At 45.5% G+C, this 15,939-nt stretch overlaps 1 protein-coding gene across 1 annotated transcript in view; it reads right to left on the bottom strand.

Annotated features, from left to right (window-relative positions):
* LOC126109509 (ectopic P granules protein 5 homolog) overlaps positions 1 to 15,939 on the bottom strand; it is a 343,395-nt gene that overhangs the window by 296,317 nt on the left and 31,139 nt on the right. Inside the window, exons 5-6 of the mRNA XM_049914531.1 lie at positions 3,427 to 3,546; positions 2,023 to 2,240 (exon numbers count right to left, since the gene is read on the bottom strand). Coding sequence (XP_049770488.1) covers positions 2,023 to 2,240; positions 3,427 to 3,546 — 338 coding nt within the window. The remainder of the gene's footprint in view (positions 1 to 2,022; positions 2,241 to 3,426; positions 3,547 to 15,939) is intronic.

Here is a 15,939-nt window from a genome sequence, read left to right on the forward strand (position 1 = left end):
ATAGATGACGTGGTAAACAGAAGGGGCTGCTCACTAAATTCCGAAATCCAACCTTCACCGAGGATGCAGAGCATATATTATTACCACTAACTTTCAAATCGCGTAATGATCATTATTCAAAGGTAAGGGAAATAAGAGCTCATACTGAGGCGTTCAGACAATCGTTTTTTCCTCGTGCTATCCGCGAGTGGAACAGAGGGGGGGGAATATGACTTCGGCACAAATTGTGCCCTCTGCCACACACTGCTTGGTGACTAGCGGAGTATATATGTAGATGTAGATGTAGGTGGAATATCTGCACGAGCATTGTGTCACTGATAGTCAGTTCTGTAATCTTTATGGTAACAGGTTCAGTTAAATACCATAAGCCAGCTAAATAAGAGTCACTGTGACTGCGTGTTAATGAGGAAATTGTAAATTCTGATTAGGAACGATGGTTGTTGCTGAAACAACAGGTTTTCAATTATATCAATATTTTTCAATGCCAGTTTAACCTGAGTGCTAAAACTGCTCAAAATAACCAGTTTTTGAAACAACTGCCCCAGTTTTTCATTCCTATTATTTCTTGAAATAAACATAGAAACTGAACAAAAACTGAAAAACTTTGACTCCTGAGTTTCAAAATACATAGAATGGAGAGGAGGGGGGTGGGGGGTGGGGAGGTCCGTCCACCATTCGCTGTTTTTCTTGAAAAGTGGCAAGTGGCTGAGTGGCTACATAATACAAAAAATCACCAGTATCCTTCAATTGATTCTAGCTTTTTTGAATCTTTGCTCAAAAATTGTGTTGTAATTCAGGAACACATCACTATCTGGGCATTAGGGACAGTCAGTACTAAGGCGTGAAAACTGAAGTTGAAGAACTCATTTTTCAAGTTAACTGTCTGTCTTCAAAGGTTACAAGCAGATAGAGGCATGTTACATAGATACAAGCAACTCATCAGCTACTTTCAATTTTTATTGTAAACTAAAAATGAATTGTTAAGTTACAAGTTTACTCCTTATATCACATTGCAAGTTTATGGTGGCTCCTTCCATTAATCTTTTAAAGGAAATGGAGCACTGTACTTCATTGGTATCACATTTTGTAAAATACTTCCAGAATAGGGACGGTGCCATTCCGTAATACAACTAATGTCTGACAATGAAAGCGTGAAACTACGATACAGACCAAATGGAGCAATTGCCATACACTGCATGTATGTGCATACCATCCAGTAGGGAACACCACAAAGGCAGCAGGTATATTATTGTCTCAGCAATGTTACACCAATTCTTATGCTATGTGTTCGCTGCTAGTTTATGCTGGTATTCTTATTAAATCATTACCGACTGCTTTTCCTTTTTTCTATAATAACGGAATATTGCAAAGCAAAAAAAAAAAAATTTACTGATAAAAATTACTCATTTCTCAAAAGGGTTTATCTAAATACCCAAAATTATGGCACTACTGCTGTGGATGATTGATATTTCAGTCTTTTACCTGGTTATTAGCAAGAAATAAAGAAACATGTCATAACCGAACCAAATAAATATCAAAAAAATACCAGTTATTCAGAACTAAAAAGAGAGATATCAGTTTTGGATGGTGGGTTTTTCCCATACCTACTTCTGATCAGCACGGACATGGCGGTTATTTTGTAACCACGAAGTGAGAATATAATAGAATTTTTATTTGAAGACTTTCCTTTCACTCAACCTCTTGCAAAGAAGTGAAACTATAACTTTTAATGTGACCCATACAGAAGGGTAGTACTACTGGCTCTACTACAGCTTTTCTAGTAGAGAAACATTATTCATTTTCTAAAAAGGCAGGCTTAGAGACTGGACTGCAGAAGTCATCATTAATGCAAGGTGAATAGGAGACATTTTCTGCAGGAGGAACAATAAAAGCACTGTCGCAGTTGCAAACTGTTTTATACCTTGGAGTTCAATTCTTTAAGTGACTGGGGGCTTACTAGTTGTGTACAAACACAGGGGAGTGAACAAAGATTCTCAGTGTACAGAGGGATAGAGTCCGTACTTGTCATCCTTGATGGGCCGCCTCTGAAAGGTGAACAGCACGGAGACGCAGTGGCGCAGCTCCAGCAGCCCCCAGCGCTGCTGCGGGGATCCCCCGGGCAGCCCCGCCTCCTCCGCCCCCACTTCCACCTCCTCGCACGGCGCCAGCGCGGCCGGCGCATTGTGCGGCAGCTGCGACGCACCGCAGCTCGCCTCCACGCCTTGCACGTAGTGCTCCGCCTGCAACGGAGACGACTGCTCTCAGCAGCGCTGACAGTAAGCGAACAAAAGCTAAAGCCACCCTCGACCGGAAGGTTCCTTTTAACATTACACACATTCACCACACATGTTCCTACTGGAGGTGGTAAGCCCTGGCTTCCCTCCAACCAGAGAATCAGTAGCCATTGTACAGTTTGATTTTTGTTTCACATAGTGATATAGGAGCTGAATACCATATTACCTATCTAATAAAATTTAGTGGAGTAGGTTCTTTACCGAAGAATGTTGAGACACCATAGATCAGATAAGTTGGCTCTCTGTCAACGCACCCACCAATTTTTTTCCCCTCTCTGCTCGTCTGCTTTTCTGCTCCCCATTCCCCCTGCCCTCCCCCACAGCCTCCTGGAGCTTTACCTGGCAGTCTTACCCTGCGCACCATCTACACCGTGCATGCTCTGCCGGAGAGTGCTCTTCTCTCCCCCTCCCCTCCCCCCACATGTACCCTGCTGTCCCTCCCTATTCCCTGTCCCACTCCCAATTGCTGCTTTCATTCCACACAACAGCTCCAATATGGCCTGAGCAGCCCGAGACAGCAGTCGTGTGTATAAAGTGTGCCTGTTTGAATAAATGCATGTGTGCTTTCCTTTGACTTCTGAAGAAGGCTTTGTCTGAAAGTTCAGTGTGTAACAGTTGTTTTGTTGTGCCTGTCTGCAGCCCAATGTGTCATCTTTACACTGAGTAGCAAACAATGCTTATCACAACTGTTGAATGGAAACTAATACAGAAAAGCAGTATATTTACTCTGTGATTGAGAGAAGTAACTTGCTACATATATTTCAATACTGTGTTTGAGAATTCTGCATCTCGGCGTTACCACAATGAACACTATGTCCTTTCATTCCCCACAACCCAGACTGGCACCAAGATTCACAGCTTGTGGAACTTTTCCGAAATAGGAAAAATAAACTAGTACTGAACAAGAAAACAAAGTATAGACATATTAAGGAATAAAGAAAGGGCAAACAAGTTGTAAATAAATAACGAATAGATCTGACATATAATGTATCTGTGACTGTCAGTTTGTTTTGCAGTCTTTATTGTTTTGGAGTTGCAGAGTTCATGCAGGTGGTCAAATCGCATAAACACAAGTGGGACCCTACAAGTTAAGTCTTCCGAACACTTCTGATACATGTAATGGGAGACTGACCTGCAACCAGATGACCTCAGCAGAATAGCAGGCCAGCGAGTGCGTCTGGTGGACAACATCCCTCACACTGGCTAGGGAGCGTGCTAAGGCCGCTAGCTCGTTGCGATTCATGTGCGCCACCTAGAGAAAAAAAGAGGGGGAAATCAGTCACTGGTCAGAACGACAGGGCATACAGGCAAGTGTGTCAGTGATAAAAACTGAAGGAAGCAATAAATAACAAGTAAAGGGTTGTTATATCATACCAGGTCCCAGATGTTGGATTGTCAAATGCTCCCAGTACAAGCGAAGTTCAATCTAATTCAGTTTCTTTGTTTGTATGTTCCAGAAATGATGACTGTGACATGTGGAACAAGTCAGCTACAGTTACAGCATAAAGTATAACAACATTGTGAGTATTTGCACAATTGGCTCAAGTACTTTGTTCTAACAGTGGTTTATACTAAACCCTTCCATGACTGATGGGTCACAAATATTTCACAGATGTATTACACAATTTTGAGCACTGAGATGTCTTATTCCCCATATCTGTCTAGTGCTGCCACCTACCAAGAAGATTTCAGGACTTGTAGAAAAAATACTGTGGACCATGTGCTGGATGCACAGAAGGCTGTGAGCAATCAAGTAGAGTGATGTACCTGTTTTATAAAAATCAAATCAAATGATCATCTATGATGCAAGAATGTGTGATGTCAGTAACTATGTTTCCTTAACAGACATCATTTTAAAACATAACTACACTCATCTGTACATTTGCTGATTTTTACATCATCTGTAGTTTAGTGGAACAGCATTGGCTGATGCTTGTATCTGAGTTTTCATTTTTATCCTTCATTTTCACTATTGCATGGCAGTTCAGATATCGAGATGCCTATGATGACTTAGCAGACCAATCCTGGCATGAAACATGTGACCACATATATTAAACATAATGGAGGTGGAGGGCGTGGCAGGGGCTAGCAAATTTTTCACCTGTGACATTTTTCATTTTTCTGTCTCTGACATTCCTGATCAAAACACGAAGCAGCAGCTGAAGTAGTTTTGCACCACTATCTTCTGCTGTGGCGCTCCAGTTACTCAGGTCAATGTTCAGACTCTTCACGTTCTTCTTGAATTTGTCCTTACAGTGCTTCAGAGAAGCAACACAAACCCTTCTACGTGTGCTAACTTTACTAAACAAAATTTGTCAAGGAAAATATTGTTTCTCACCTGCTGAACATGCCCAACCCATCTGAGCTGGTGACCAATAACAATGGCTTGTATACCACACATCTCTACCTTCTCAATAACCGTAGTATTTGATACAAAGTCATCCCATTTGATGTTCATAATGTATCTAAGCTTCTGTTGGTTGAAGCATTCCAGTTTCTTGAGATCACAGTGATACTGTGTCCAGGTTTCACAACCACAGAGCAGGACAGAAACAACAATGGTTCAAATGGCTTTGAACACTATACAACTTAACTTCTGAGGTCATCAGTCACCTAGAACTTAGAACTAATTAAACCTAACTAACCTAAGGACATCACACACATCCATGCTCGAGGCAGGATTCGAACTTGCGACCGTAGCAGTCGCTCGGCTCCAGACTGTAGCACCACTCCGGCCGGCGAAACAACAATGGCTCAATACATCCTCAGTCTGGCACATAGTATTAAATCTTTATTCAGAATGACCCAATGTAGGAGACATCCAAAGGCAACATGTGTGGCACATATCCTGTTCTCCACTTCCTTTCTTGATGAGCAGTTAGTTGATAATATACTTCGGAGATAGAGGAAGTGATCTTGTGCCAAAGGTGTAATGTAAGTAGAGATATTGAGATCCAGAAAGGCAGTTCCAGCAGTTGGCTTAGTGCCTTTGTTTCTTAGATCCTGATGGTCAGGCCAAAAATTTATATTCAGTACTGAAGCTATTTACAGACAGCTGCAGGTCTGCAGGTGTGAGAGCTGGAGAAGCACTGTTATCTGTTACCTGAGTGGGACTTGTGAACCATTTAGAGTGCAGCTTAGACTGATTAAAAAGGCCTCTGTCAAATACATATTTGAGTTCCACTCCCGCACCGTTTACAGACAATGTGTCATAAAGCATCGCTGCTAGGTATAGAGCAAACAATGATGATGCAAGGACACATCCTTGTTTGAGGCCATTAGTAATAGGGAATTTGGCAAACTGCATATTGGCTTCTGTCTCGGGTTCTTCGGCCGACATTCATCTAATGATTTTTCTGACGTTTCGCCAGCACGAGTGGCTGGCATTGTCAAAGCCCCACCCTCCATTGCCGGTGGTGAACTGGAGCCGAGCTCGTGGCCGCAGACTAGATGTACCTGGCGTGGCAAAGTCCGAGGGCTTGTCCGCAGTCATTTCCGGTGCGGTTCTCCTCTCGCTACCTGTGACGATCATTCGCTGCTGTACGGGAAGCCAGGATCCGTTTACCTTAAGGCTTTCCTCTTTCTTGTTGAAACTGTTCGCGTGTTTTTGTATTTCTACAGCTTCTCTGAACAAGCGCGTGTGATAGTGCTTCTCTACAGCCAGAACTTCCGTGTTGGCAAATTTTATTATGTGGTCGGTCTCATTCAGTGCGTGCTCTGCCACGGCCGATTTCTCCACCTGCCCCAACCTGCAATGTCACTTATGCTCTTTGATCCTGGTGTTAATTGATCGTCCAGTCAGTCATTCCGACGTAAACTTTTCCGCATTTACATGTTATACGGTATATTCCCGACATTGCCACGAAAGCCTTAACAATTTTGTATTACGCCTCTACGGGGAGGAGATTTGCAGATTGTACCGACGCCTTGACCAACAACGGAAGAAGAAAGCGCGACTGATGTCCTCTCTCGTCTTTCTGTCACGGTGCCAAGATGAATGTGCTACACTGAAGTTCTTGAGATGTAAGAGCCTATTCACCACCGCCCAAGCCCATCATATCTACATCAGAATGGAACGAGCTTTTCTTCGTGAGCGAATTCATACAACAGGGAGAGACTTGGCAAGAACGGATCAGGAACTTCTGGACATTTTCTATCAACTAAGTAGCAGAATGCATCGAGACGACTGGGACAAGATCGACAGCATCACTCACAGGAGCATGCAGAACGAACTCGAGCGCTGCACCGAGCGACAGAAGAAAAAGTTTGAAAGATGCCGATCGTTAGCGCTCCTGGCTCACCGACGTATAAACTGACAAAACTCTTGGCCTCTCTGCTCCAGCCACACGTAGGGAAGACCGACACATACATTAATGACTCAGGACATTTCATTGAGAAGCTGAAGAAACTGAAACTTTAACCAAACGACATCCTGGTCAGCTTTGATGTTGTTTCATTATTTACGAAAGTGCTACTCAGTGACACTCTGGAGCACATCGGTACCATTTTCCCGCAAGACATCAAAAAGCTCTTCCATGCATGTCTCACCATGAGCTATTTCACGTAGAATGGCGATTTCTATGAACAGCTGGAAGGCGTCGCCATGGGTAGTCCTCTTAGTCCAGTGGTGGCCAACTTCTTCATGGAACAATTTGAAGCACAGGCACTGGACTTGGCGAGTTGCAAACCTAATGTGTGGTACAGGTACGTCGATGATACTTTCGTGGTGTGGAGCCATGGTGAAGAACAGCTTGGTGACTTCCTAAGATACTTGAACAGCCTCCATGCCAACATAACATTTACCATGGAAGTAGAAAAGGACAAGAAACTGCCATTTCTAGATGTGCTGGTCACAAAGGACAGCAAAAACCTGGGACACAGCGTGTATCGAAAACAGACACACACAGACCGATACCTGCACAAACTGTCAAACCACCACCCAAGCCAGAAAAGAGACATGATTGGTACGCTCATAACGAGAGCAGGACAAATATGTGAGCTGAACGAGAGCAGGACAAATATGTGAGCCGCCAACACCTCAAACGAGAAATGCAACACCCGGAAACTGTTCTGAGGAGCAATGGGTACTCCACAAATTATATCAGAAGTGTAACAGAGCCAAACACTCGGCAAAGTAAGGAACCAGAAAAAGGAATGTCGGGTGCGGCCTTTCTGCCATACATTCCCAGAGTGACAGACAGAATCGGCCGTATATTTGCAAACATGACGTAAAGAAGATTTTCAAACTGACAAGGAAGATCAAAGAGTGTCTTAGATCGGCAAATAAGAAAAGAGACCCACTTGCAATGTCGGGAATATACCGTATACCATGTAAATGCGGAAAAGTTTACGTCGGAATGACTGGACGATCGATTAACACCAGGATCAAAGAGCATAAGCAACATTGCAGGTTGGGGCAGGTGGAGAAATCAGCCGTGGCAGAGCATGCACTGAATGAGACCGACCACATAATAAAATTCGCCAACACGGAAGTTCTGGCTGTAGAGAAGCACTATCACACGCGCTTGTTCAGAGAAGCTGTAGAAATACAAAAACATGCGAACAGTTTCAACAAGAAAGAGGAAAGCCTTAAGGTAAATGGATCCTGGCTTCCCATACTGCAGCGAACGACTGTCGCAGGTAGCAACAGGAGAACCGCACTGGAAATGACCGCAGAGAAGCCCTTGGACGTTGGCGCGCCAGGTACATATAGTCTGCGGCCGCGAGCTCGGCTCCAGTTCACCACCGGCAATGGAGGGTGAAGCTTTGACAATGCCAGCCACTCGTACTGGCGAAATGTCAGTAAAATCATCAGACAAATGTCAGCCAAAGAACCCAAGGTTGGTTGGTTGGTTGGTTGGTTTGAGGATTAAAGGGACCAAACTGCAGAGATCATCGGTCCCTTGTTTCATAAACACACAGAGCACAGGGAAACCATCCATTAGTCATTCGAAGCACAACCCCAAGTTGTGTTGCTGAGGCAGCGAAGGGCATTCAGATGCTGCCAGCACTGACGCTTGAGTTGACGAATATGTGGAAGCCAAGTAAGCCGGGCATCGAACAACAATCCCAGAAAACGGTAAGTGTCAACAACCCTGAGCATGGCATCCTGAAGATAGAGCTCAGGGTGGGGATGGACAGTTCGACGCCGACAAAAGTGCATAACACAAGTCTTCGCAGGAGAAAATTGAAACCCATGGGCTAGGGCCCACGCCTGCGCCTTGCGTATGGCTCTCTGCAACCTACGTTCTGCAACACTAATGGTGGAAGAGCTGAAAAAGATGCAGAAATCGTCAGCATATAATGTGGGTGAGACAGACGACCCTACTGCTGCTGCAAGGCCATTAATGGCCATAAGGAAAAGGGGCACGCTCAATACAGAGCCCTGTGGAACGCCGTTCTCCTGGATATGAAGCAAACTATGGGATGTGCCAATTAAAACACGGAATGTCCGAAGAGATAAAAAATTCCGAATAAAAATGGGGAGAGAGCCCCGGAGACCCCACCCGTGCAACGTGGCGAGAATATGGTGCCGCCACGTCGTGTCATATGCTCTGGAGAGGTTGAAAAAGACGGAGACGAGGTGTTGGTGCCTGGAAAAAGCAGTGCGGATTGCAGACTCAAGAAAGACCAAAGCATCGGCGGTGGAACGGCCCTGACGGAAGCCACTCTGGCACGGAGCCAGAAGACCCCGAGACTCGAGCAGCCAACACAGCCGTCGACTCACCATGCGTTCCAATAGCTTGCACAGAGTATTTGTCAAGCTGATGGGCCGATAGCTATCCACATTAAGCAGGTCCTTACCAGGCTTCAGCACCGGAATGACGGTACTCTCCCGCCACTGCGACGGAAAGACACCATCGCCCCATATGCGGTTGAAGATGGCAAGAACATCGCTGACAGTCCGGGGACAGGTGTTTGATCATCTGATTGTGGATCCCATCTGGCCCAGAGGCTGTATCAGGGCACTGTGCCAGGGCGCTTTGGAGTTCCCACAAACTAAATGGGGTGTTATACACCTCAGAGTGGCGAGAAGCAAAAGAAAGCCGTTTGCCTTCCTCCTGGCGTTTTAGCGTGCGGAACACGGGCGGGTAATTCCCCGACGCAGAGGCCCGAACATAGTGCTGGGCGATATGCTTGGCGATTGCATCGGCATCGGTGGATACCGCCCCGTTGATGGTAAGCCCTGCGACACCTGTAGAGTGCTGCAATCCAAAGATGCGCCGAATCTTCATCCACACCTGAGAGGGTGAAGTATGGGAACCAACGGTGGAAAAGTACCTCTCCCAGCACTCCTGTTTCCGCCTTTTGATGAGCCGCCGTGCCTGAGCATGGAGACGTTTGGAAAAAATTAGGTTCTCCAAAGACGGGTGCCGCTTATGTCACTGAAGAGCCGCCGACGTTCTTTAATGGCTTCAGCGACCTCTGGAGACCACCAAGGCACTGACTTTCGCCGGGGGCACCCTAATGAACGAGGAATGGTACGTTCTGCAGCGGAAGCAATCGCTGCAGTCAGTGTCTCAACCGCCACATCGATGGTACCGTGGGGGAGAGAGTCAACAGTGGCAGCAGAGGAGAACGTTTCCCAGTTTGCCTTGCTAAATGCCCATCTAGGCAAGCGTTCATGGGAACGATGCTGGGGTAGTGAAAGGAAGATGGGAAAATGGTCACTACCACACAAGTCGTCATGGACTCTCCAGTGGACCGATGGTACAAGCCCTGGGCTGCACGACAGATCTATGGCCGAGAACGTGCCATGCGCCACATTGAAATGTGTGGCGGCGCCAGTGTTTAAGAGGCAGAGGTCGAGTTGGGAGATGAGATTCTCGACATCTCTGCCTCAGCCAGTAATCTTCGTTCCACCCCAGAGGGGATTGTGGGTGTTAAAATCCCCCAGGAGAAGAAAAGGCGTGGGAAGTTGGGTGACAAGTGCAGCCAATTCGGTCAGGGAGACTGTACCACCTGGAGGGAGATATACACTGCGGACGGTTATGTCCTGGGTAGTCCTTACGCGGACAGCCACAGCTTCCAATGATGTTTGAAGGGGCACAGGAGCACTATATACAGAGGTAAGGACATACACACAGGCTCCACCTGACACACAATTGTAAGTGCTACGGTTGCAGTAATAACACCTGTATCCACGAAGGACAGGGGTCCGCATTGCCGGGAACCAGGTTTCCTGGAGGGCAATGCATAAAGCAGGTGTCATGCTTAGAAGCTGACATAGCTCAGGTAGATGGCTAAAATAACCGCCACAGTTCCACTGGAGGATGGTATTTTCCATGTCTGCGAAAGGCGTGACGGGACTGGGAAGGCAGATTACGCCGCTGGGTCACCTGTTGCCTCCAATGGAGCACCCGTGCAAATACTCTCCATCTTGTCCAAGGGACTGGCGAGAGTGAGGTTCTCAGCGGACGCCAGAAGCTCCACCTCATCCTCAGACGCAGAGCTTGTAGGAAGTGGTGGGACGGGTGCCACCGCAATATCGTTGGTCTTGGGGACTTTCTTCTTTATCTGCTTATCGCGCTGTGCCTTCGGTGGTTCAGGCTTCATGGGCTTCACTGGGTCAGTCTCAGGGACAGATGATGACCGTGAGGCCCTACGACCAGGGACGGGTGGTTGTTTCAGCCACTTTCGTGTGTCCGCTTTTCCACTGGTCGGAACTTGCGAAGGGAGGTCCCCAAGGGATCCCTTCCTGGCGAGAGTAGCCGAAGAAGTCTTACGCTTCTCCGGCTGGGAAGGGGAAGCTGATGTCCCCAATGGTTGGGAGGGTGTTGCTCCTGAAGAAGATGGAGCAGGAGCAACAGGGTGTGAAGTGCCCCCCACAATAGAGGGGGCTGTTGGATTCTGACCAATCATAGAACCAACCGTACGGGACGACACAGGAGATGGAAGAACCGTCGTTGCAGCAGCGGCATACGTTGACGTCATTGGCACAGGATGGAGCCTCTCATATTTCCGCCTAGCCTCAGAGTAGGTCAGGCGGTCCAGGGTCTTATATTCCATTATCTTCCTTTCTTTCTGGAATATCCTACAGTCCGGCGAGCAAGGGGAATGGTGTTATCCGCAGCTAACACAGATAGGAGGCGGGGCACATGGAGTATTGGGATGCGAAGGACGTCCACAATCTCTACACGTGATGCTGGAAGTACAGCGGGATGACATGTGTCCGAACTTCCAGCATTTAAAACACCGCATCGGAGGAGGGATATATGGTTTCACGTCACAGTGGTAAACCATCACCTTGACCCTTTCGGGTGAGACATCACCCTCAAAGGCCAATATGAAGGCACCGGTGGCCACCTGATTATCCCTCGGACCCCGATGGACGGGCCGGACGAAGTGAACACCTCGTCGTTCTAGGTTGGCGCGTAGTTCATCGTCGGACTGTAGAAGAAGATCCCTGTGGAAGATAATACCCTGGACCATGTTTAAACTTTTATGGGGAGTGATGGTGACAGAAACATCCCCCAACTTGTCGCAAGTGAGCAACCTCCGTGACTGGGCAGAGGATGCTGTTTTGATGAGAACTGACCCAGAGCGCATTTTGGACAAGCCCTCCACCTCCCCGAACTTGTCCTCTAAATGCTCCACAAAAAACTGAGGCTTGGTTGGCATAAAAGATTCACCATCAACCCGCATACAGACAAGGTACCGGGGTGAATAATCTCCACTGCTGTCTTTTGCCATGCGTTCCTCCCATGGAGTGGCCAGGGAGGGAAATGATCTCGGATTGTATTTCTGCCCGTTGAGGTTAGACCTCGATCGCTTAGAGACTGCTGGTGGAGGCCCACCAGCGAGAGATGATGTACCACGCTTCATTGCGGGTCATCCGCCCTGATGCCACCCACTCCGACCAGGGGCTCTCCCCACGGGCGCCACCCAGCCACAGCAAAGACCACCTGGCAGGATGGCCTTTGCCGGGAGTCCCGATGCCCCAGAGGGATAGGCATCTACTCCTCGGCATACGTGGGGAGGTCTCAGCTCAGGCATCAGCAGTGCGATCCCTGTGTAGTCAGGGGGCTACCACCAAGAGGGCACATGACAAACCCACCACAACGGACTGGCTACCGTGCTGGATGTCGGGTGTCGAAATATCCATGTGCATCACGAGGGCAAAGATGGAAGTGCACAATGGAGGGAATGTATGCTATCCGGAACACACTTCAGCGGACGTGGGCAAAAGTCGATGTACATCCAACTCCATGACAATACTGGCTGTGCCAGATCTTAGGGCAAGATGGATGTAAGATGCACCACGTAAGGTGTCCTTCCCCAAATGGTACGCACTAACGGAAAATTTTGAAATGTAGTGGTCAAACCCCTTAGGGGACCATCATATTAAAGGCCAAAACAGTTGAGACTCCTTTTAGTCACCTCTTACGACAGGCAGGAATACCGCGGGCCTATTCTTACCCCCGAACCCGCAGGGGGGAAAGAACCCAAGACAGAAGCCAATACGCAGTTTGTCAACAAGCGGCCATGAAAGCCTTAACAATTTTGTAATAGGGAATTTGTCAGATGTTTCACTCTGGTATAGCACTTGCCCAGACATGTCATCATGAAAAGCCTGAATCAGTTTCAACACCCTTAAACTGTAGTTTTACTGCTGCTGAAGTATTTCTCAAACATGTTCCACAATATCCAACACAACCTTGTATGTCAGTCTCACCAAAATTTCATGAATTCAGCAAGGCTCTAGACAGCATGAAACCAAGAAAGGCACCCGGACCTGACAGCATTCCCCTCGAGATCATTCAGTGTGGTGGCTTGCTCTAAAAACCAGATGGTTGTCCCTGTTTCTTCTCATGTGGGAAATCTGTAAGGTACCAACTGACAAAAAGGTGACCAAAGCATATGTGGCAACTACTGCTGCACGTCCTTGCTCTATGTGGCTGGTAGAATTTTTGTTAGAATTCTGTTGAATTGCCTCTAGACTCTTTCTGAGACTGTACTTCCTGAATCGCAGTGCAGATTTTGCCACTCCAGAGGAACTATTTATATGATGTTCTGTATACGACAACTGCAGGGGAAGTGCAGGGAATAACATAAGCCTTGAATGAAATTTTTTCCCTACCGCGGACTGTGTGCTGATACGAAACTTCCTGGCAGATTAGAAATATGTGCTGGACCAAGATTATAATTCAGGACCTTTGCCTTTCGCAGGCAAGTGTTCCACCGACTAAGCTGCTCAAGCACAATTCATGACCCATCCTCACAACTTTACTTCTGCCAGTACCTCATCTCCTCTTAACATAAGTCTTTACTATTTATGTTCTATGACCTAGAAAAGGCCTTTGATATAGTGTCTAGAGAAGCTATGGGAAGGTCTTAAAACATTTTGGCTGCCCTGAATACTCTGTTAAGCTGATTAAAGCTTTCCATGATGAAATTCTGGGCAAGTGGGACATACAGGTCACAGAAAACTTCGTGGAATGTAAAAAATACTGGCTTGCGATATGTTAAATCCATCTTCAAAGTTTATATTGATAATTTGTGTGCAATATTTCATATTTTTCACTGTCATGAGAATGTGTGTGTTTTGGTACTGACTTGTTATACTTTTTTCCATATTTACCATCCTAATAATCTCTCTCTACTAACTAAAATGTAACTCTGAAAATTCTAGGTTCCAATGAAAACATTGTTCATGGATACATGTGCCCACCTCATTGATTTTCAAAATCACTCAGTTTTTTTAAGCGAAAATATAATAGTCATCATGAAGTTTTCATCTTTTTATTTTTCAAATATGTATAAAATGAGATGGGATGTATTACTGGAAGTAAAGTTGTGAGGGTGAGTTGTGAGTCATGCGTGGATAGATCAGTCAGTAGATCACTTGTCCACAAAAATCAGAAGTCCCAGGTTAAGGTCTCACTCCAGCATACAGTTTTAAAATGCCAGGAAGTTCCATATGTAAAATGTGTTTTAACCATGAAAGGTTAATATCTCTCTCTCTCTCTCTCTCTCTCTCTCTCTCTCTCTAAGGACGGTGGGCATTGATTGAAATCAACGCTGGGTTCGAATCCCAGTCCAGTATGGATTTTCAACTTTCCCCACTGACTTTAATCAATGTCCACTTGCAGCCAGTGTCTGTAAGTCCTTTGTATCTTAATCCTTTTGTTTTTAGACCTAAAATAATTTATTTTTGCAGATTATTTTGTTTAGTTTGAGAAAATTTAATAAGAAAAATTACCCAAACAAGGTTTCTGGAATAAAAGAAAATGCAAAACAGAAAAAAATGGGCAGAGTATTTAGTGTCAGGACATTACCATTAACTTAATGTGTGTTGCATTATGAATAAAACAGTTTTACAGTTCACAATTTTCTTACTTTTTACTTTCAATCAATGTTTTTCTGGAAATTTTAGGCAGAAGGAATTCATCAATTTTATTGGTGCCCAGTTTCAACTTGTTTTGAAACCACAGATGATCATACACAACACTCTTCAAAGTGAAATTTGTTACACTGAATCATCACCCTGAAGTATTGTCGACACCAATGCTTGACTGAAATTTCAATGATGAGTGTAAAGTCTTCATTGGAGTGGCTCTAACTGTACTTTGTGTCTGGACTCCTCTCGGAACTTATATAAGGCATTGCCTCAGCTGCAAAGCGAATACCACTTGCATTGCCTGCATTCCCATTGTCTCAGGAAAACACTCTCAACAAAAGGCATGGCCAGGCATTTATCACTGGGTTCCTGTGTGTGTGTGTGTGTGTGTGTGTGTGTGTGTGTGTGTGTGTGTGTGACAGGAGAGGGGGGGGGGGAAGGGGGAGAGGGGGGGGGGGAGGCATGCGCATGGTGATTTGGCTGTAACATCGTAATTAGGGAATATTACAGGCCGGATCTGTCCTTGAGATGTGGTCTAAGTTACCTCTGATTTTTCTTCTTTCAACACGGGTGCCTTTTAGTTTTTGTTCTTGTAGTCTGGCTAATCCATATCACAGCCATGCATAAAATTATTCTTCTTGGATTTGTATCCACACAGGGTGATGCTGTAACAGTGTGTGTCACTACTTCTAACTACTGAATGACGAACACATTTTCAACGATAATCTTCCATATTGTTCCAATTATTTACATCAGCTGAGAAGACGGGCCTAAATTTCAGTAATTCATAAGTTTAAACACGTTGATCAGTGCGCCTGGTCAAACTTGACTTAAGAGCTAAGATTTGCAATCTTCATTTGTCTTGGGCATTTACACTGTAGTATGTTTGTTTTCTCTGAGGTATTCTAACACTGTCCTCACCACACAGCACCCTGCTCCTGCTATTTTACACCACTGCATAAGCAACATCTGCACAAATCACAGATCGGGGTGTGCACAGTGGATTGTTCCCACTACATAAAATGTTTGTAAGAGACACCACTATTTTTCAAGAGAGTGAACATACGTCATTCTCACAGATTACCCATGTTACACTACACTGTCTATTGAAATATTTCTGGTAATCTTGGTAAACCTGAACAGCTGTCTTTTACACTTTTACATCATGTGAAATTTTAGAAATTTATTCATAAACCAATATGGTGAGTACTACCGAATTTTATGTAATTTTAGAAAATATATTTTACACTTAAAACATTCATGAACAACAGCTGATTACTTCATTACCCACAACAACTTTTGCGA

Source organism: Schistocerca cancellata, chromosome 12 (genome assembly GCF_023864275.1).
Source record: "Schistocerca cancellata isolate TAMUIC-IGC-003103 chromosome 12, iqSchCanc2.1, whole genome shotgun sequence".
Taxonomy (NCBI): domain Eukaryota; kingdom Metazoa; phylum Arthropoda; class Insecta; order Orthoptera; family Acrididae; genus Schistocerca; species Schistocerca cancellata.